This window comes from Podarcis cretensis (genome assembly GCF_951804945.1).
Source record: "Podarcis cretensis genome assembly, chromosome: 13".
Lineage (NCBI taxonomy): Eukaryota > Metazoa > Chordata > Lepidosauria > Squamata > Lacertidae > Podarcis > Podarcis cretensis.
The window spans coordinates 35,843,363-35,866,416 of NC_137182.1; the positions used below are offsets into that span (position 1 = coordinate 35,843,363).

At 48.7% G+C, this 23,054-nt stretch overlaps 1 protein-coding gene across 1 annotated transcript; it reads left to right on the forward strand.

The window, feature by feature from the left end:
• Window positions 1-4,030: 4,030 nt before the first annotated feature.
• Window positions 4,031-12,795, forward strand: LOC307201683 (sulfotransferase 1A1-like). Its single transcript, XM_079950979.1, has 9 exons — window positions 4,031-4,313; window positions 4,997-5,145; window positions 6,919-7,044; window positions 7,181-7,278; window positions 8,087-8,213; window positions 8,807-8,901; window positions 9,302-9,482; window positions 10,408-10,542; window positions 12,167-12,795. The coding sequence occupies exons 2-8, from the start codon at window positions 4,998-5,000 to the stop codon at window positions 10,518-10,520; spliced, it is 888 nt and encodes a 295-aa protein (XP_079807105.1). The 5' UTR covers window positions 4,031-4,313; window position 4,997; the 3' UTR covers window positions 10,521-10,542; window positions 12,167-12,795.
• Window positions 12,796-23,054: the final 10,259 nt, after the last annotated feature.

Genomic DNA, 23,054 nt, shown 5'->3' on the forward strand with positions numbered 1-23,054 from the left:
GTACCTCGGGTTAAGAACTTAATTTGTTCCGGAGGTCCGTTCTAAACCTGAAACTGTTCTTAACCTGAGGTACCACTTTAGCTAATGGGGTCTCCTGCCACCGCCACACAATTTCTGTTCTCATTCTGAGGTACTATTTCTGGGTTAACGGAGTCTGTAACCTGAAGTGTCTGTAACCCAAGGTACCACTGTACACTGACTCGGGCGCATCCCCACACCTGGTGTTTGAAGCTGTGTACACAGGGCCGTCTTTAGCAGATGCAGTGCCAGGGTGCAAATATCCGCCCAGTGGCCCCAAATTACCATGGATAGTGGGGGGGGGGCGAAGCTGCGCACTGCCAGCCATTGGGGGTGTGCAGCTCTCCCCCATTCCGCTGCGGGAGAGCGATCCCTGCAGAGGCTTGGGAGGGAAGCTGCGCACCCGCCAGCCATATGGTTGGTGGGGCGTAGCTGGTGAACATGCAGGGAAAAGGGAGGTCGCCAGCAAAGCCGCACAGCTCCCCCACTCATTGGGGCGTCCCTGAGAGGCCGGCGCCCTGGCACGACGCACCACTAAGCCCTATGGGAAAGACGGATCTGTGTGTACATAGGGCATTTGACACAGCCCAGACATATCCTGCAGCTTATTGAAAAATGCTATTTGATGCGTTTTCCCCTCAAACCGGTTTACATCCAATTCAACAACGTAAGCCGTATTCACTTAGCAGTTAAACTGAGGCATGTATGTTATTTGAGACAGCCATTGCACATGTGCAGATGGCAGCTTCATGAATAAGAGTTGAGGGGGGTTGCAGGTGTGAGAGAACCAAACAGGTAATGAACATCAGGTGAAGGCATTCCCGCAATCTGAAAATGTGACTTGAAACACAGTATGGGAAAACCAGTCTTGCTTCATTTTGAGCTACTAATGTGTAGGTAGCCATAGACTCTGGACCTATGGGTCTTTTATCATGGGTCTTATTGTTGTGTAGTAATGTGTATTTACTTTGCTTATTTCACAATGTGTTCCATGAGGCCGACTGTGCTCTGATGAGTGAGGCCTCAGAGTTAATGTCTCACTCTGAGCAACTTATTGCTGGTGTGAATACACATTGGCTACCTATTTTTGATTGTTGACTTGGACCCCATCTGTACTATACATTTAAAACAGTTATCAAGTTATCAAGTTATCAAGTTATCATGGCTCCCCCTCCCCAAAGAATCATGGAAATTGTAGAATGTTGAGCGTTGTTGTTGTTGTTTAGTCGTTTAGTCATGTCCGACTCTTCGGGACCCCATGGACCAGAGCACACCAGGCACTCCTGTCTTCCACTGCCTCCCGCAGTTTGGTCAAACTCATGCTGGTAGCTTCGAGAACACTATCCAGCCATCTCATCTTCTGTCGTCCCCTTCTCCTTGTGCCCTCCATCTTTCCCAACATCAGGGTCTTTTCCAGGGAGTCTTCTCTTCTCATGAGGTGGCAAAAGTATTGGAGTCTCAGCTTCAGGATCTGTCCTTCCAGTGAGCACTCAGGGCTGATTTCCTTAAGAATGGATAGGTTTGATCTTCTTGCAGTCCATGGGACTCTCAAGAGTCTCCTCCAGCACCAGAATTCAAAAACATAAATTCTTCGGCGATCAGCCTTCTTTATTCCCCTCACAAAGCTAAAATTTCCAGAAGTCCCCAAAGAGGGAATAATTGTTAAACCACACTAAGAATTGTGAGGAGAATAAGGGTGTCCTAAAAACTTTCTGCACCTTTAACAAACTACAGTTCCCAGGATTCTTTGAGGGTTTAAAGTGGCATGATACTGCTTTAATTTTAATGTACATGTTGTTGCCAGAAGCTGGGATGTTCATCTTCCCAGCCGTGCTCCCAAGAAAGTCACGTGACCTGCGCAATATCACGGAGCTCAAAAACACACGTTTTGGGGCAAAACATGCGAGATCACGCTCTCACACAAAATCGCAGTGCCCTAAACAGGGATTTTTACTCCTAACTTTTGAAGCAGCATCTTCTTCTGGTTCCTCTGGTCTTTGTTTGCTGTTTCACAACTTAACTCCTGGACTCCTTGGTCCACTTAGGCTCACAGCCAGCTCTCTTGGGTTTCAGAACCCAACAGCCAAGAGCCTAACTCTTGCCAATTCCTCAAAATATCATTGATGTAAGAGTTTCTATGCTGCTCTGAGGGAAAGGCCCATGAAACTTTTTTTTATTGTTCCACATACATTCAACTACCACCTTCTACGCCCATGAGATTGTACTTGGCAGACCTCTTTTCTGTAAAAAAATTAAATGTTTGCCTTTTGAGCACTTGACGTTTGCTGCCCTTTGATGACAAGCAAAACCAGCTTTCTGAGGTGGCCATCTCACTCTGCCTAATGGTAGGCCGGCCAGCTCTATTTGGATTGGTAGGAAGCTTCTGGAAAATTCTCAGCTACATCCTTGTTTAGTGAGAAGTTTCTCAACCCCTTTCACCAACCACCTTGAGCAAAGGAACAAATATGTTATTCTTCCTCCCATCCCCATAAACACATCTGAAACATTTATATACAACTATAAACGTGAAATAAGTTATAACACCATAAAACAAGCATTTTTAATATTTACTCAACCTTGCCCCAACTGGGTGGTCCATGATTGTTAAGCCAAATATGGGTGTATACCATAGAGAACCAGAGCCAATCATATGAGTGCAGTCTGCCATGTTTGCACTTATCCAAAGCATGCTTAAAGATGTGTGTTTGTGCATTGAAACATAGCTGTCAACATTTCCCCTTTTTAAAGGGAAATTCCCTTATTCCGAAGAGGATTCCTTGCAAGAAAAGAGAAAAATTGACAGCTATGCATTGAAATGCCATATTTTTTTTACCTGTGTGAGACAGGTAAAGGGTAAAGGGGACCCCTGACCATTAGGTCCAGTTGTGACCGACTCTGGGGTTGCAGCGCTCACCTCACTTTATTGGCCGAGGAAGCCGGCATACAGCTTCCGGGTCATGTGGCCAGCATGACTAAGCCGCTTCAGGCAAACCAGAGCAGCGCACGGAAACGCCGTTTACCTTCCCGCCGGAGTGTACCTATTTATCTACTTGCACTTTGGCATGCTTTTGAACTGCTAGGTTGGCAGGAGCAGGGACCGAGCAACGGGAGCTCATCCCGTTGCTGGGATTCGAACCACCGACCTTCTGATCAGCAAGTCCTAGGCTCTGTGGTTTAACCCACAGCGCCACCCGTGGTGTGAGACAGGTGCACACTACTAAACATATAACACATTGTACGAACTCTCCAAGTGCCAGCAAAGCCCATGGCACCTTTGTAGAGCCAGAAATGGGATGCTAATGGAGACTTTATGGCTCGCTTGTGACATCTATGTGCTTCGAAATATACAAGTTGAACAGGTGGGAAGCAAGCCGGAAGTCAAGCAGGCATGGAGGCTTCAAAGACATATCAGGACCCCTGCAGCACACCCAAGTTGCTTCTCTAGGCAGATCAACATATTATAATGGCTTCTTCCATTGCTCAAATTAAAACTACCCAAATTGTTTTGGGAAGCCTGGTATCAAGAGATCATTAGTGGGCTCACTTAACATGGTGGTGGTGAGCTGAGAGAGTGTGGCATCATCTTCATCACGTGCACACGGAGGGGCCTCGAAACCATTTTAAACTGCTGTCTATCAGCAGATCTTCAATTGAGTCCACTTTCAGTCCTCACTGATAGGTAAGAACATGCAAAGTTGACCTCCTGAGCATGTGCAGAGTGTTTTCCCTGTAGAAATGAGTAGGAAAGTCCAACCCAAACTATGTTGGCTGTTGAACGGTGACTCTGAAGCGGCAGGTTACTTAACAGGCTTGTTACATAAGCTCCCTGGCAGCCTTCCGAATAGAGACCTGGAAGAGGGATCTATTCTTTCTGGGGCTAAGCGAAGAGAGGGCACTTGGGGGTCTGGGAAGCTCTTAAAGAGGCAACACTCCGTTAATCCACCGTGCTTGAAAAAAAACCTTAAGCCTTGGTCGGAACGCCAGCATAGTTTTGGGTTCGTTTTTGTTTGGGGGGGGGGGGATGTAGAAATTCCCAGTATCAAAGATTGCCATATATATTTAGTGTTTCACAATGAAAACCCTTCCCTCTGCTTTGCTGAAGCAGAAGGGTTGCCTTGATCTCAGCGGCACCTCGGCAAAGCTACCAGCTCTCCACTGTCCCACCCAGGAATAATTCACCCCGGGAGATCTTCTCCGCCCATTCCTGGTCCACGCCCCACAAACCGGTTTCGGGAGCGCTTCAGCTCCCAAATCAGCGCCAGCCGCCGAACCATCACCAGCGCCTCAAGATCAAGGTAAGCGACACCCGCGGAGGCTGAGCTGCCTCCGGACTGCGGGCAGCGGAGGAGCGAGGAGCTGTCAGGGCACAAGGCAGGCAGGACTCCTGGTCTCCCTGGAATGATGAGGGCAGAACAAGACTGTCCAATATCCTGGTGGACGACTAGTATTCAAGGCTGAGAGGGAGCGAGAGCCTGGGTCTTATTTTCCTGCATGAAGGCTTCAATCCTCGTCGACCCATTTCCCAGGCAGAAAGACCGACTGAACTCAGGAGGACTTGTAGAAAGGGATGGGATTTTGAGGCTGTTTTTTTTTTTTTTTTAATCTTGGTCCGTCCTGACCCTCGAAAAAGGACACAGAGAGGACAAATTGCTTTGCTTGCAGGTGGCAAATGAGGTTGAGGATGGGGGTGAGACTTTCCCTTTTCTTCAGCAGATATTTCAGTTTCCTCTCTGTGAAATCCCAGTTCCTTGCAATTATCTGATCCTATTATTCAGCCCAGCCTCAGAAATCCCTGCCAACTCCAGTCAAGGGGGAAGGTAGCGTATGCCAGATGTTTCGTAACGTTTGGTTGAATTTCAAGCTCAGATTCCACTCATGTATTGTACACCGTCCTTGCATGGCGGGGGGGGGGGGGCTGGACTCACTCTGCCCAAGGCTGCAAGAAGCCCACTTTGCTTTAACTCCCTTTTTCTGCCAGGATGAAGCCCGATGCAGAGCCTGAGCGCCCGCCGCTGGTTTACGTCCAGGGAGTTGGCATGATCAAGACGTTTGCTGATGTCTTAGAAGAGGTGAAGGACTTCCAAGTTCATCCGGGGGACTTGCTGATCTCCACATACCCCAAGTCTGGTGAGTGAATGTCTTGGGCTGTGTCCCGCTCAGTGGGAAGGAAAGTTGTGGTGCCTGCATTTGCAGGGTGTTGGACTAAAATTAAGGTTACCAGACGTCCCTGTTTCCTGGGGACAGTCCCCGGATTTACAGATCAGCCCCCATACAAAATCTATTGAAGCTGAAAAGTGTCCCCGGATTCATTGGAAAAAATCTGGTAACCTTAACTAAAATGGCTTATTGGGTCCCTTCCAACTCCACAATTCTGGGTTTCTGTGAAAAGGTGGTAGGCCCTTGAGGTAATGTTACATTGTCTAACACAGCCTCCAAATAGCAATGGCTTCCAAGAGAGCTTAAAAGAGATCACGTTCTTTGCAGACTTGTGGCTGTACAAATATGCCGGTTGTCCAGGTGGGAAGCAAGTATTTCCCTGGTGAAAACAGGGACATAGCTGTGCAGTTGTTGTCAGTGCTGGATTTAGGGCTGTACAGGTGGTTCCCCTGAACTGAGGGGGGAAATAAAATAGAGGAGATCCATTGGAGAGCTGGGGCAAATTTTGGGCTCGTGCAGAGTGCCATATTACAGTTGTAATATATCTCTAATCCTTACACTAAGAATTACTTTATTTATTAGATTTGTATACCGCCCATTCTTCAAAAGATCTCTGGGCAGTGTATTAAAACATGAGAAAAAAGCACAAGGTAAAGGTAATGGGACCCCCGACCATTAGGTCCAGTCGTGACTGACTCTGGGGTTGTGGCGCTCACCTCACTTTACTGGCCGAGGGAGCCGGCGTACAGGACTAAGCCGCTTCTGGCGAACAAGAGCAGCACACGGAAACACCGTTTACCTTCCCGCCGGAGTGGTACCTATTTATCTACTTACACTTTGACGTGATTTCGAACTGCTAGGTTGGCAGGAGCAGGGACCAAACAACGGGAGCTCACCCCGTCGCGGGGATTCGAACCGCCAACCTTCTGATCGGCAAGTCCTAGGCTCTGTGGTTTAACCCACAGTGCCACCCGCGTAAAATAAATAGTTAAAACAGGACTCCCCCCCCCCCATTCTGCCACCACACAGTTTCCAGACTTCTTTGGGGGAGGATATGTACTTTACCTGTATGCATGGGATTTATTTTAGGGGAGGCATGCTTTATGCTGGGGGGGGGCAGAACTGAGATATCTGTGATGCAATTATTCAGTTAGTTAAGTATTTCTATTTATTTACTTGATTTGGGGGGCAGCTGCCCCCACCTGGGCTACAGCCATGACTGTATGGTGTACAGTGGTACCTCGGTTCCGTTTCAGAACCGAAACCCGTTCCAGAAGTCCGTTCTTAAACTTAAACCATTCTTAAACCAAGTTGCACTTTCCCTAATGAGGCCTCCCGCCGCTGGTTCCCTTCCACCGTTCTGATTCTGTTCTTAGACCAAGGTAAAGTTCGCAAACCGGGACACTACTTCTGGTTTTGCGGAATTCGTAAACCGAATAGTTTATAAACAGGACTGTTCTTAAACCGAGGTACCACTGTATATGTACCCTCAGGTGGCATATATACGTTTTAAAGCACTCCCCCCCCCCCCCCGTAAAGAGTTCTGGTGAATGTAATTGACTCATTACAAAGTTACAATGCCCAGAAACCCTTAACAAACTACAGCACCCAAAATTATTTGAGGAGTGGGGAAAGTAGTTTGCATGTGCTTTAAATGTAGGGCGTATGCAGCCTCAGTCTTGGGTTTCCCTAACTGCACTGCAATCGAGAATTTGTGCAAAACGCCCCTTCATGCCCTTTCAGGAACTACCTGGGTGAGCCAGGTCATCGACCTGATCTATAAAGAAGGCAACGTGGAGAAATGCAGCCACGAACCCATCTACCAGCGAGTCCCTTTCTTGGAGTTTGCTGTTGAAGGAGTTCCCAAAGGTAAAACGCCCCAGAAGGCCAGCAAGCCCTAAGGTATGCTGTGGGGACAGGTCGTGAAAGATGGGGAGAGGAGAAGCCTCTTTATTGACTTCTGTTTTCCCTCTCCCTCCCTCCCTCCCTCCCTCCCTCCCTCCAGGCATTGATCTGCTCAGAAAAGCACCTCGGCCGTGTCTAATTAAAACACACCTTCCAGTCCAATTGCTTCCAAAATCATTCTGGGAAACAGATTGCAAGGTGAGAGGGTATATGGGCACCTGAATCTAGCAAGAGCGGGTTCTGAAAGAGGTCACTGTGGAAGAAAGGGGCTGGAGGGTTAATCTGAAAGGAGGATCACAAAGTTGCCAGCAGGGCTGTGTATTCTATGCAGAAGAAGGTTACTGTTTTCAAAAAAAGGAATCTAAGTTTCTAGTCTATATATGAAAGATACTTAAATACTTTATTTAGAAAATATCTAAGTTACTAGGTAAAGGTAAAGGTACCCCTGCCCGTACGGGCCAGTCTTGACAGACTCTGGGGTTGTGCGCCCATCTCACTTAAGAGGCCAGGGGCCAGCGCTGTCCGGAGACACTTCCGGGTCACGTGGCCAGCGTGACATCGCTGCTCTGGCGAGCCAGAGCCGCACACGGAAACGCCGTTTACCTTCCCGCTGGTAAGCGGTCCCTATTTATCTACTTGCACCCGGAGGTGCTTTCGAACTGCTAGGTTGGCAGGCGCTGGGACCGAGCAGCGGGAGCGCACCCCGCCGCAGGGATTCGAACCGCCGACCTTTCGATCGGCAAGTCCTAGGCGCTGAGGCTTTAACCCACAGCGCCACCTGCGTCCCATCTAAGTTACTAGTCCATATGAAAACAGGCTTGAAAATCTATGGGCAATGTAAAAATTTAAAAACCCGAGGTGGGGAGGGCTTTGCAGCATTTTGTAGTGGCCAAGGGGAGGGACTTCAAAACCTTTGCATTGCCCTTGCCCTTCTGCCTGACTGGCAGAAGCAGAATAAATTGTGCTGATCATCCATTTAATCTGCATGGTACTTTCTGCACTACAGATGATCTACGTGGCCAGAAACGCCAAAGACGTGGCTGTCTCGTATTATTACTTCTACCAAATGGCAAAAGTGCATCCTGATCCGGGAACGTGGGATGAATTCCTGGAGAAGTTTATGGCTGGAGACAGTAAGGACTGTGGGAGATGAGATAGAGGCAGAGGGCGAGGGCAATGACCCTGAAAGCCAAGGACAGAAAACTTGCGATCTTCCAGATGTCATTGGACCCACCTGCTATATAGACCATATAGAAATTATGAAATTCCATATGGAATTATGAGCAAGTGTTTTACATAGATCTTACCTGGTTTGGAGGAGCTTTGTGAATGTGAAGGTTCATATCTGGGCACTGCTCCTCTGGCTTCCCACTGCTTCTGGGCAGGTAGCGGTAGAATGAGATAAACAAATGATGAAGCTCCCTTATATTGAGTCAGATCATGATGATCTGACTGACAGCAGCTCTTCAAGGTGTCTGTCAGACTTTCCCCAGTTCTGAAGATGGAACCTTGATCCTTATGTGTGTGGAAAATGTGCCGTGTTTTAGACTACCACTTCCATCAGCCCCAGCTGTCCTGACTAATGGTCAGGGAAGATGGGTGTTGCAGTCCAAAAAAGAAAAAAAAGAAGCTATAGTACTGAGTTGCAGCCTTTACGCAGCAGAGGCCAGAATTTCCTCGTTTCTAGAAAGGTTCTCACGGAAGCCCATAATCTCTCTCTCCTCAGTCTCTTTTGGATCCTGGTACGACCATGTCAAAGGCTGGTGGGAGAAGAGGAATGAACATAAGATGCTCTACCTTTTCTATGAAGACTTGAAAGAGGCAAGGTTCCCACTCCCCGGTATAACCCTTTCAATGCCAGTTCTGCTGCAACAGCAAGCAAAGCCACCAAAATGTTCAAAGTGTAAACATAGCACATATAGAATGTATCGTGCATGCATGCAGTGTGTCAGAAGGAACTGTGGTGTCTAGAGGGCCGGAACATCATTTGCCACATTCAAGAGGTGCACCAGACGAAATGATGGTTCCCAGGTTGGGAAATTGGGAGGTCCACCTGGGTATTCCCATTCTGTACACTGCGTCCTTCTCCCCTGTCTTCCTTTCCCAACCCAGGGCTGGGGAAACCCAGCCAGGTGGGCAGGGTATAAATAATAAATTATTATTATTAATTTATTAACCTAAGTCCCCCGGCTTCAACCCCCAATCATTGCTTATCTTCTAGAATCCTCAGCGGGAGATCCGAAAAGTAATGGCATTCCTGGAGAGGCCCCCTGATGACCGCCTGGTCGAGAAGATTGCTCACCACACCTCCTTCAAAGAGATGCAGAAGAACCAAATGGCCAATTACACAAGCATCCCTGCCACGATTATGGACCACAGTATCTCCCCTTTCATGAGGAAAGGTAAGCTGCACTGACACCTGGAGGGATGGGCTGAAGAGGGCTGAGATTCCAGTGGTCCTAGGGGTTCACCCCAGGGTCCGTGTTTCCTTTTGGAAATGAGGCACAGCGGAGACTGTGGTATCTTTATGATATATGGTTTATTTACACACATATACATCCCAAGCCTGCGATGGAGGGGTTCACAACATCAGTACATCAAAAGGGTTTGTTTCTACCACAGCCACAGGCTTGGATTCAAGCAGAAATCAGCCACGACTCTTTCTCTCTCTCTGCCTTTCCAGCCTGAAGCTTTTCCCTCCGGGTCACATCACAGCAAACCCGGCCCCCAAATCTCAGGATTTGTCCTTCTAACTCTCCGAGAGCGGGAGAAGGGGCCCGCCCATTTGTCGTCTGGCACAAACTGCCTTTCCTTTGTTCTCTTAATGATCCATCAGCCAGGTGGTTACCTCATCGGGAAGCTAGCCTGGCTTGATTAGCTTTTAATACTTGCTAGGATTATAGGTGTCTGGCACCCACAAACACATAACAATATTATTGCTCAGAAGAGGTCTTGAGGCATCATAGGGCTTAAGGAGTGGGCACCAAAAAGGGATCGGTTTACTGGAGGAGGCAAATGTCCCCATCATCTGCATCACCACCATCATCGTCATCACATCATCACAATTAGGGCCTGCAGATCACTTCCTCTGCTTATGTATTTATTTATTATTGAAAACCCAATAATTTTTTTTGTTAAAAAAAATCCAGACAAGTGGAATCTGCAACCGCGTATTGCTGCATGGAGTACGGTGTGGAAAGGGCAGGAACTCACTATCCTCTTTTGTCCATCATATTTGACAGGTCTTTAGGGAGTAATGTTCATGTCTATCTTGTCCCTCTTTAATTGCCAGTGTCTTGACTCCCATTTCTTCCCATTTCAACTCAGGAATCACTGGCGATTGGAAGAACAAGTTCACAGTGGCTCAAAACGAGCGCTTTGATGCTGATTACAAGAGACAGATGGAAGGAACGACCCTGCACTTCCGGACAGAGATTTGATCTCTCTGACTTCCCTTTTCAGGTGAGTCTCCTTTTATTCCCATTCTATGGAATCTACGACCTTTGCTTCAGTTCTTAATATCAATTCTGCCCACAGGGTTTCTTGTTTGATGAACAGATCTTCAGGTGAGTTAATAGAAAAGAGACAAAATACGGAAGCCATGATTCTTGGATTCTCTCCCATGTCCACAAACGCTCCTGAACATGCACAATACTATCCAGCTTTCTCCCTAGTGGGCAACTCTTCCTTGACGTTCCCTGCTGGTGTGTAGGTGGACCCTTCTAGAAGAGCTGTTTATTGAGCATTTGTGCTGATTTGTTTGCAGGGAGGTTAGATGATCCTGTGTCAAACCAAGTGTTATTCTGCACTTCCCATCACTTTTCTTATTGCAAAAAGTGGATTTCTGTATTACTTTTCATATTGCAAAAGTCTGATCTTTGGATAAGTGGTTTTGTTGTTCAAGACTGCCTAATTAACTATAATGGTGCAACCTTTATTTGTTGGTATATGATTGAATCCCACCCCAAAATAGCAATTGTCTAGCAGAGCCGTGTGTGTGTGTGTGTGTGTGAGAGAGAGAGAGAGAGAGAGAGAGAGAGAGAGAGAGAGAGAGTGTGTGTGCACAGGATTCATCACTTCACCCATTCCCAAAATCTCAGTCCTGGTGTCAGAGGTCAACATAGTCAACAAAAGGCTCACTGCCACTCCTGGAGCCCCTTACCTTGGTGCTGCTTCTCCTTGCTGTTGCTGCCCATTCAGTTGTCCCCTCTTAGCAAGTGAGTAGCGTCAGGAACAAGGAGAAGGTAAAAAGGTAAAAGATAAAGGGCCCCTGGACAGTTAAGTCCAGTCAAAGGCAACTATGAGGTGTGGCACTCAACCCGCTTCCAGCTGAGGGGCCGGCGTTTGTGCACAGCTTTCTGGGTCACGTGGCCAGCATGACTAAACTGCTTCTGGCGCCAACAGGACACCATGACGAGTGCCAGAATGCACAGAAATACTGTTTACCTTCCCACCACAACAGTACCTATTTATCTACTTGTACTGGTGTGCTTTCAAACTGCTAGGTTGGCAGGAGCTGGGACACAGCAACGGAAACTCACACAGTTGCATGGATTCGAACTGCCAACCTTCCAATCGGCAAGCCCAAGAGGCTCAGTGGTTTAGACCACAGCGCCACCCGCTCCCCCAACAAGGAGAAACAGCAGGCTCCACTCCCTTACCTGCTCCCTCTGGGCAGTTGTGTGGCTTGAGCAGCGCCCAGAGAAAGAGGACTAGTGAATGGGGAACAGCAGTGAAAATGAGCAGGGGGGCCCCATGGACCCCATGGAATCTGGAGCTGGGACTATTTCCCCTTCCTTCAAAACCCATATTTCCTTTGGGGCCTTTGGTATAATCTCATAATCTTCATTGCCTACTGTAACAAAGCTTCAAATACAGCCACATCCCCACCAACATTTAAAGCATATGACTCCTCCGCCCCAAGAGTCCTGGGAACTGTAGTTTACCAAGAGTGCTCTGTGAGGATTAAACTACAGTCCCCAGAGTTCTTTGGGGCAACAAGTGTCCTTTTAAATGGTGTGGATATGAGTGCGATGGCATCTGCCCACATCATTCCCTCCCTTGCTCTCCCCATTGTTTGTTTTAGATTGTAAACTGTTTGGAGCCAGGAGAACACCCCGTGTTGTCTCTGGAAGATGCCACCATGTGCCTTGATGATGTAAAGATGAAGATCAAGCCAAGATGCCTTCATGACCCCTTCAAGAAACAGCCACTGTTTCCCAAAGTGCTGCTATGTAGTTTTTCCAGCCACTGTGTAGCTTTGGAGCTGTCACTTCTTATCAGGCTGTGTCTAGAACAACCACAAACTAATGTTCAGCTCAATTTATAGCTCAGTAAGCTGTGAATCCTTGACCTCCCTTCCTAGACAGCAGATGCAGGAAGGAGTTCAAGAAAATCTGGTTGTTACATTCCAAAAGGAACGTCTCTTTTTTTGCCCCTCTCTCTCTCTCTCTCTCTCTCTCTCTCTCTCTCTCTCTCTCTCTCTCTCTTTTGTCTCTTCTCTCTCTATCCTGCTTTGACCCTGGAGAGGCTTTTTAAAAATAGAACGATCTGGTCTCAAAGAAGCCCATTTTTTATAGAATTTTAGCAAAGACATATATTTTGCATTACTTAAGCAGAGTGCATGACGTGCACTTTAAAAAAGTCCCAAATCGTCAGATTTATACTCTGCTCATATCTCATATCCCCACCATTAATAAATACTTTTATTGAAAAGCTTTCTCATTCTCATCCTTTATTAATTTAACAACATTAGTATTGAGTGTCAGCAAATAATTTCCTGCATCAGCAAGGGGTTAGGCCGAATGAGCTTTGTGGTACCTTCCTGATGTAAGCAAAGTTTCAAGGGTAAGTATATCTTTGAGCTGATGGCTATATTCAAGAAAAAGCACATGACATGTGGAATGTGCAGTTTCATCTGGAAATAATCATCAGCGTAACCTGAGAGGACTGCAGCCTTCCAGCCAGAACCTATGTTTCCTCCAAGTAGGTGGTGCTCTGTAAATTGGACTGCTGAGCATCCCAAGGGGCAAAGGAGTTGGATGAGCTGAATTTCCCTGCCTTCTGCTCTTCCTACTGTCATTTGGGGACGGAGTGTAACAAGAAACAAAACCAGGCACCAACCACCTCGCACTGAAACAGCCTTGGAGCACTAAGCATTGCCAAACTTTTTAGTTTTTTAAATAATACTTTAAACATTGTACAGTGGTACCTCGGGTTACAAACACTTCAGGTTACAGACGCTTCAGGTTACAGACTCCGCTAACCCAGAAATAGTACCTCGGGTTAAGTACTTTGCTTCAGGATGAGAACAGAAATTGTGTTCCGGCGATGTGGCGGCAGTGGGAGGCCCCATTAGCTAAAGTGGTACCTTAGGTTAAGAACAGTTTCAAGTTAAGAACGGACCTCCAGAACGAATTAAGTTCTTAACCTAAGGTACCCTTGTATTCCATCAAAACTATTCAAAGACTGTTGAAACACATACATAGGCAGCAAAACTTAATCCCCTAATTAAACCCTTAACTTCAGTGTGGGAAAAAACTTAAGGAAGCTATGAATTAAACAAACACTAGTGTAGAAAGTCAGAAACATCACACCAGTTGCATTCATCTAAATGGCCCTGTAAAGAAAAAGAAAAGGATTAGAATAATAATAATAATAATAATAATAATAATAATAATAATAATAATAATATATTTATACCCCGCTCATCTGGCTGAGTTTCCCCAGCCACTCTGGGCAGCTCCCAATCAAGTGTTAAAAACAATACAGCATTAAATAACTTCCCTAAACAGGGCTGCCTTCAGATGTCTTTTAAAAAGTAAGGTTTATAAATGTTATGATATAAATAATCTTTATATCAGACTTGGACTCAATAGCTATTCAAACAGATAAAAATAGAGGATTCCCTCTCTAATGTAGGACACATGACCGCCCTGCTGTGATCTTGACTATTGAGAAAAGGAATTTAAGGTGTGGGGGGGGGGGTCATGTGTCTAGGAGGTTGAAAATGAGTTAGCAGACCGGTAGACTGCAGAGCTGGAACTGAGCTTGATGTGGGCTTGCAGCTGAAGCTGAGGACCTGCAAGAACAGATTTGATGTAGGAGATCTCACCACACACTTTCATAAAGTGGACCTCTATGGGGGGGCAGCGGAGAGAGCACAGATAGGAACTGCAACTGTCTTATTCCCCTCTGCTCCCCCCGCGAGACGTAGCTTCAGTCAAAACTGGGGGGGGGGGGGAGAGAGATAGGCTGTTTTAAAGTGTATGTGTGAGGAAACAACTGATCTCACACCCTGTTTTGGCCCTCTGCTAAGTTTTAGAGCTACAGTTTCCAGCACATGATCTGAGAGGATTTGCCTTTTGTTGGAACTGCCTTAATACTTCACCCTTCCCAACAGATGATGCAAAGAATTCGCCAGAGGATTACTGGATTTTCCCCTTTGAGGATTACAGCGATGTGCTTCAACATGTGATGGGTTTTTAAATGTTATAAACTTGTTGCAAGTACAGAGGCGGTGACATTGAAATATACTGTGCTTTTGCAATACACCGTATTTCATCATATATTTATTTGGTGGAAAGCACTGAACGCCACCCCACCCTTCTGTTTCAACACTTCCCGGGCCAGTTTATAATGAATGGTTAACAACACAACCTTTTTGCTTCTGTTCAGAAGTTTTAAATCCCACTGAGTTCAGTGGGAACTTAATACCAAGTTGCAATCCAAAGAATTTAAACTAACAAAAAACACTGCAACGTATTTCTCAGGACAGCAATCAAACATATCAGAAGCATGAAAACAGGCCCAGAAAAGGCATTTTTAAAAAAGTATTGAATAAATGGAGACGTCTCAGAAAGATTGTTCCAACGGGAAGCCTCAATTTCCGCTTCAGTCTGGCTGTCAGCCACCTCCTTTCAGCAAAACAGTCCATGATTGGAACTGAGCAACAAATAGGCGGTTGCTTATGAATTGCCAGAAAAGAGGGAACACATCATTTCAAGAGAGGACACAGGCATGGGAAAAATTTGCACATGTTAATTTATAGGCAATCTTAAGGATACAGTGGTACCTCAGTTTAATAACAGTCCTGTTTACGAACGATTCGGTTTATGAACTCCACAAAACTGGAAGTAGTGTCCCGGTTTGCGAACTTTACCTCGGTCTAAGAACGGAAGCCGAACAGTGGAAGGGAACTGGCGGTGGGAGGCCTCATTAGGGAAAGCGCATCTCGGTTTAAGAATGGTTTCGGTTTAAGAATGGACTTCCGGAACAGATTAAGTTCGTAAACTGAGGTACCACTGTAATTTTAGATATACACGAAACACATCTCACCACAACACTATGGCTGTTTCCAGGTGACCTGTTGAGTATCCGTCCTAATTATTTTACACAAATTTGCAGGGTGGTTATAAAGAGTATTGAGCATTGATTCTGACTTGTTGGCAGGGAAATTAATAGGACCTTGGGTCAGGCAATTGTTATCCAGTGCAGTTTTCTGTCACTTTGCTGACTTTGCTCTTGAGTTTCTTACTGTGTTTACTGAGGGAGGTTGTTACATAAGAGGGCCAAATCCACTTGAATTGCACAGCCTGAATTTACCAATCTGCAGTTGACGCCCACCTGAAAAATGGCAACAGCTTGGAAGTGGCTTTTGATCAGGTGACCTGCTATGGGCCTCCTTTGTTTACTCTTCAGGTGCTAAATGTTGATGGGACACTTCAAGGCTTCTGATGCTGCTCTGCTTTCCCTTCTGAAGGTTATTTATCTTTTGAATCCAACTTGGACCAGACAACCCTTCAAGGAGGGAGAAGGACATCCTCTATAGGGATGGGCAAATCCCTCAATTTCAGCTCCACTCAGTTTCTCATTTTTCTCATTCTTGAATTCGGTCCTCCTGATTAGCTTGCAATTTTAAAAAAGGAAGATTAATCAGCATGGTATTTTAGTGTGAATTTCATCTCTTTGAACATTAATTTTGCCCAATATTTTTGCAACACGTATTTCCCCCAATATTTCTACTTTCCCAGATAAAATGGATTTTAGTGTTATTCTGACATATGTGCATTTTTGTACACATGACTTGGCTGGAGAACTGCATACTAAAATTCAAAGAAGTGTGAAGGATAGCTGCCTTTCTGTTTGCCCATTGCTTTGGAAAGGGCAAATAAGGTGGATTCATCCGATAATATGAACCAATAATGTGACTTTCTTCCCCTATCCTGAGTTCTCTGACCCTCAGCCACCCTAGAGACAAGATGGTTCCACAAGCCTATTCTGTCCCTCTCCTGCTGCAGAGCTACTCGCAGTTTGGGGTGCGGTTGTTTGCATTTCTTGCCTGCTGTCTTTTCTTGGCTCCCGTTATGTGTTGACAGACTGAGGCAGATCCTGGCAGAAAATCAAGGTGGGGGTGAGATACACACACACACACACACACACAACCCAGAACAAACTTAGTTGGTCTCTAAGGTGCTACTGGACGATTTATTTATTTTTATCTCGACACACACACATCAGTTCAAGAACCCAGAGGGAGACAATAGCAATATAACTGTTAAGTTGTGGGTTGACATAGCAGACGACACAGCGATTTCTCCAAGTAGCTCTTTATTTTGTAAGCTGGAATAGAACTGACTGCAAACAGCTCAGCCGGCCTGCTTTTATAGGCAGCCGGCTGCCAACATTGTAGCAACAACAGCCCAGCGTTTCCCACCTAAAATAACTGACGTGGACCTGAGTGAAAACTATCTACAGACCTGAGTGAAAACTATATACAGTATCCCCCTGCTGGCCCAGGGTGAAACTTCACTACATAACACCCCTCCCCACCGAGATAAGGCGTTAGTTACAATCGTAATGGTTTCCTTATATACAGCACTACGTGTAATGGTTCAATTAGGCACAAAAGCATATCGGTTACATTTCCCATACTTAGACCAACAGTGATACATGTCCAACAACATAGTCCTTTAAATAAGTTGGGCGCTTGGAAACTCTGCCAGACCGCCGGGGACTGGTAGCCAAGTCCAGAGGGCCACACAGTTCTTGCTGAGGCTGTGGTGCGACCCTAGGTGGCGTTGGAACCAACTCCCCTGGATCCGCTGCTGTGGGTGGAGCCTCCGCAAGTGGAGTGGTCTGAGTCTGTGGTAAGTCTGGCAGACCCTCTGAAGCGGCTTGGTTCGGCTCCACGCTGGCAGTTTGCGAGGGAGGTGTAGGTGGGGCCTCGCCATCTGTACGTGTCTCTTCTTGAGCCGCAAGCGCAGTTGGGGGCACCACGGTAGTGTCCAAGTCCCCAACCCTGCGCCTAAGCTGGTCTATGTGCCGTCGCCACAAGCGTCCATCTTCGAGTGCCACCTGGTACGAGCGAGGTCCAGTGACTCCCACTACTGTGGCTGGCACCCAAGGAATGTCCCCCACATAGTTCCGGGCAAAGACCTGGTTTCCTGGGACAAATGACCGTGGCGCGTTGGCACAGCCTGGGGGTTCAGCCACGGCAAAGTCCGGGTGTAGCCGGTCGAGCGGTGACCTGAGGCGGCGGCCCATAAGCAGTTCAGCAGGACTCCGCCCTGTGGCCGCATGAGGGGTGATGTGTTGCACGAACAAGTATTCGGCGACCCGCTCATGCCAGTCTCCCCGGTCCAGGTGCGCCAGTGCCTCTTTTGCCGAGCGCACCATTCTTTCCGCTTGCCCGTTGCTGGATGGATGAAAGGGTGCCGTTAGGGCATGGCGGATGCCCAGTCCCAAAAGATACCGCTCAAACGTGCCTGATGTGAACTGCGGTCCGTTGTCAGAGACAAGGACATCAGGACACCCATGCGTTGCAAACAGGCCTCGCAGCACCCAGATGACGGCTTCGGTAGTGGTGGAGGGCATCAGGGCGACCTCCAGCCATTTGGAATAGGCGTCCACCACTACCATAAAGGTCCGGCCATGAAAGGGGCCAGCCAGATCGATGTGCACCCTCGACCAGGGTGTCTTTGGCGTCTCCCAGGTGTGTCCCTTAGCTGCCGGTGGTGCAGGCCTCAACTCTTGGCACGCTTGACAGGCGGACACCCAGGCAGTGATGGCATCGTCCATATTAGGCCACCAGACGTAACACCGAGCCAACGCCTTCATTTTGACAATTCCCGGGTGGCCAACGTGCAGAGCCTTCAGGACGCGCTGACGGAGTCCCTGGGGAATCACGACGTGGTCTCCCCACAGCAGACAGCCGCGATGAGCTGAGAGTTGATGTTGTCTGGTTGCGAAGGGCTGGAACTCCGATGCAAAAGGCCCTTGTGGCCACCCCCTCCACACCCAGTTGAGCACCCGGCTGATGGTGCGATCCTGGGCAGACGCGGAGGCCACAGTGGCAGCCGATACAGGCGCTGCTGGAAGATCCTCAATCAGAAGGAGCGATGAAGCTGGAGCCGGGTCTTCCACAAATGCTGGAAGAGGGCAACGGCTGAGGGCGTCGGCATGGCCCATCGATTTCCCGGGGCGATGGATGAGCCGGTAGTGGTAGGCAGCCAGGAAAACAGTCCATCGCAGCATGCGTGGCGAGAGGACCGGTGGAGTTGGACGATCACCAGCGAGGAGGCCCAGTAGTGGCTTGTGGTCAGTGATGAGGTCAAAAGTCCTGCCATAGAGGTATTCATGGAACCTCTTCACTCCAGCCACAAGTGCCAGTGCCTCCTTGTCGAGCTGGCTGTAATTCCATTCCGTTGGAGATAGCGTCCTGGAAAAGTAGGCGAGCGGTGCTTCTCTTCCGTCTGGAAAACGGTGACTAAGGACAGCACCGATGCCAAAAGGTGAGGCGTCGTAGGCAAGGACCAGCGGCCTGGATTCACTGTACTGTACCAGCACACTGTCTGATGAAAGGAGAGCCTTGATCGCGTTGAAGGCCGCCGTCTCCCGATGACCCCAGGCCCAACGCGTCTTTGTGCTAAGGAGTCGGTGAAGAGGCTCAGCCACTGTGGCTTTATGGGGCAGGAACATGTTATAAAAGTTCAGCAGCCCCAGGAACGCCTGCAACTCCGTCTTGTTCTTTGGGGTGGGGGCCTGCTGGATAGCGCGGATCTTGGATGTGGTCGGGTGAAGGCCGGAGGCATCGATAAGATAGCCCAGGAACTCTACCTGTGGAACGGCGATCTGGCACTTTTCCCTCTTTACCTTGAGCCCAGCCTCTTGGAACCTGGTCAGCACGGCACGGAGGCGCTCGAACAGCTGCTGGTGTGAGTCTGCAGACACCAAGACGTCATCAAAATATGGTACCACGCCCGGAAGCCCTTGCAGGAGACGCTCCATAAGGCTTTGGAAGATGCCAGGAGCCACTCACCCCGAACTGCAACCGGCGGCAACGGAATGCCCCCCGGTGGGTGACGATCGTCTGGGCTTCAGCAGTGGCATCATCGACGGGCAGTTGTTGATAGGCTTGGGCAAGGTCCAGCTTAGCGAAGACCTTACCCTCACCCAGGGAATGCAGCAGGTGTTGGACAACAGGAACCGGATAAGCGTGCTGCTGAAGTGCCTTGTTGATCGTGCACTTGTAGTCAGCGCAGATTCTCACTGACCCATCTGGCTTGACAGGCGTGACGATGGGGGTTTCCCACTTGGCGTGGTCAACCGGCTCCAAAACTCCTTGGGCGATCAGTTTGTCCAGTTGTTCATCCACCTTAGCCTTGAGAGCAAAGGGAACCCGGCGTGGCTTTAGCTTGATGGGGGCGACTTGTGGATCAAGGCTAAAGGAGATGGGCGTACCTGTATATTGCCCCAAGGTGCCGTCAAAAACCTCGGCAAAGTCTTTGACCAGACCCTCAGTCTCTGCGTTAGAGATGCAGTTGATGCCGGTGACTTCCAGGCCGAGGGCATCAAACCAGTCTAGCCCTAGGAGGCTTGGCCGCTGACCTTCGACCACCACCAACCGGAGCAGGCCCGAAAAATGCTTGAAGGCAATCCGGAACCGGCCAACGCCTACCACGGGAATGTCGTTTCCCTGGTAGTCTCTCAGGGGTACGCGGTGAGAGTCGAGTTGCCTTTTGGACACTCTGGGTACCAGTCTTTTTATGGTGCTCCATGACACGATGGACAGGGCAGACCCGGTGTCGATCTCCATGTCACATGGAGCTCCTTCAATGAGCACCGTGACGTTCAGCTTGCGTCGCGTAGGCGAGTCGGTTTGGCCAATCGTGGTTCCAGACGGGCAGCGGCAGTTGGTGAGAGCGAAACAACTTTCCTTGGCAGACTGGAGTGAAGACTTGGACTTGCGAGTTGATGAAGGGGGGGTGTCAAACGGAGCCGATCGGCAGACCTTAGCGATGTGGCCCCTTCTGGAACACTTCCTACAGATGGCGTCTCTGAATCGACACTTGGCACGGGAATGGTTGCCTCCGCAGCCGGCACATTCCGGTTGGCCCTTGGACTTCTGTTGGAACTTCCTGCGCTCCCGCTTTGTCTGGTGCACGTCATCGTCTTCACTGGAGGATGCCTCATCACTGCTGGCCTCTTCATGATGCACCGGAACTGGCTCCCTAGCAAGACGCGGGCTGCTGGACTTGCGGATCTCCTGGGCGGAGCGTTCAGCAGCTTCTGAGGCCACAGCCTCCTCATTGGCTTTCTGTAGCGTGAGGTCTGGCTTGGCGAGGAGACGCCGTTGCAGATGGATGTCCCGGACCCCGCAGACGATTCGATCCATCAGGGCATCGTCTAAGTCTCGGAACTCACAGTGCATTGCAGCCTGTCGCAGGGCGGTGGTGTAGTTGTTGATTGACTCCCCCTCTGCCTGGTTCCGGTGGTAGAACGCATGGCGGGCAGCAATCTTGGATGGCTTTGGTGCGTAGTGGTTGCGGAGCTTCTCTTGGATCGTGTCCCATGGTGTTGCCTGGACTGCTTCAGGCGCAACCAATGCTCGGGCCGTCTCAAACACCTCAGGCCCACAGAGGCTGAGGAATAGGCCCCGCTTCTGATCCTTTGATACTGCTGTCAGCTCGTTGGCTTGGAGGTAGCAGTCGAACCGAGCGAGGTAGGAGTCCCATGATTCAGAGGCTGGAGCAAACGGCGGTAGAGGCACAAGTGAAGCCATGATTCCGATGCCGGCGTGAAGGGCGATGGATGGAACACAGTGCTCTTAGCCAGAACAGTCAGCTCTGAATTGGTTCTGTCCAGTGATTTCGCTCAGTGATTTCGCTCTGTGATTCAGCTCAGTGATTCAGCTCAGTTCAGAGGCTGGCCGCATCTGGCTGTGCTCTGATGTCCATCGATCCCACCTTCGTCGCCAGTGTTAAGTTGTGGGTTGACATAGCAGACGACACAGCGATTTCTCCAAGTAGCTCTTTATTTTGTAAGCTGGAATAGAACTGACTGCAAACAGCTCAGCCGGCCTGCTTTTATAGGCAGCCGGCTGTCAACATTGTAGCAACAACAGCCCAGCGTTTCCCGCCTAAAATAACTGACGTGGACCTGAGTGAAAACTATCTACAGACCTGAGTGAAAACTATATACAGTATCCCCCTGCTGGCCCAGGGTGAAACTTCACTACATAACAATAACCTCCCCTGGGCTGGCTTTGGTTTGGCAGGCCTACCCAAGGCTGTGCGCAATTTCGAAAACAATTTGATGTTGCAAAATCGAGCCGAGCCGAAATTTATCACGGGAGATTTTTCAGCCGCCTGGAAGAACCTTGTTGAGAGGAGAGAGTTGGTCTGGGATCTTGCACTGCCTGAGGCTGTGCACAACAATACTTTTTAAGCTTTAAGGGCAAGAAAGCTGCTTTGCTTTCCTTTTTTTTAAAAAAAAAAAGAAAGCATTTACATTTCTCAAAAGCTGACCCAACTAGCAAACATAGGATTTGCACCACTGTCTTCTGGAATTGTCACACATACGCATCTTTGGGTATGACAGACTCTCTCTAAAAGAAGCTTGAATCATCCAGCAGCAGAACAGATAAATCCAGAATGTAGATAGCCAGAGGCCTCCACCAGCAAATGGATTGGCCAACACAATTTTTAAAAATGCTTGATCTGTGGGGTGGGAGCTTCTGAGTTTTTTACTTGAGGAGGGGTGGAGCCTAGAAGATCATCTCATGGTCACTGGGGAGGTGGTGGGATCTTGAAAGTACTTCAACTCGGAAGTGTGTTTGTCCACCCCAATCTCTGAGTGGTGCAAGATTCCAGGCACTTACCCCGGGTTCGTGTTTCCTTTTGAAATCAGGCTCAGGGAAGACTGCGGTGTCTTTGTGTTATATGACTTATTTACACACAACTGGGATTGAGGGGGCAACTCCCATCTCTTGCGGGGGTGCAATTAGTGCCAGCACTGTCCGTTAAGAGTTTGGGTGTAATCTTCGATACCTCCCTCTCTATGGAGGCGCAGATTACAGCTATAACAAAGGCGGCATTTTTTCATCTCCGCCAAGCTAAGCAGTTGGCCCCTTATCTCTCTCGCCCTGACCTAGCCACTGTGATCCATGCGACGGTCACCTCCAGACTGGATTATTGTAACTCGCTCCACGTGGGGCTGCCCTTGAGACTGACCCAGAAACTCCAGCGGGTGCAGAATGCCGCGGCGAGACTCCTTATGGGGTCTTCGCTGCGAGATCACATTCATCCAGTACTATACCAGCTGCACTGGCTCCCAGTGGAGTACAGGATCAGGTTTAAGGTGCTGGTTTTAACCTTTAAAGCCCTATACAGCCTAGGACCCTCGTACCTACGGGACCGCCTCTCCTTGTATGCCCCACAGAGAAACCTACGGTCTGCAAATAATAACATCCTCAAGGTCCCAGGCCTCAGAGAGGTTAGGCTGGCCTCAACTAGAGCCAGGGCCTTCTCGGCTGCGGCTCCAATCTGGTGGAACGCTCTGTCACAAGAGACTAGGGCCCTGCGGGACCTGACATCTTTCCGCAGGGCCTGCAAGACAGAGTTGTTCCACCAGGCCTTTGGTCAGGGTGCAGCCTGACTCCCTCCTCTGGCAACCTGCACAGAATCTTGCTTAAT

What these genes read in the sequence shown, in the direction of transcription:
- LOC307201683 (XM_079950979.1), top strand. Translation starts at nt 4,998, where the DNA reads ATGAAGCCCGATGCAGAGCCTGAGCGCCCGCCGCTGGTTTACGTCCAG. An exon ending in GAAGTTTATGGCTGGAGACA is followed by an intron (nt 8,214 to 8,806) that starts GTAAGGACTGTG and finishes CTCTCTCCTCAG; the next exon opens with TCTCTTTTGGATCCTGGTAC. An exon ending in TCTATGAAGACTTGAAAGAG is followed by an intron (nt 8,902 to 9,301) that starts GCAAGGTTCCCA and finishes CTTATCTTCTAG; the next exon opens with AATCCTCAGCGGGAGATCCG.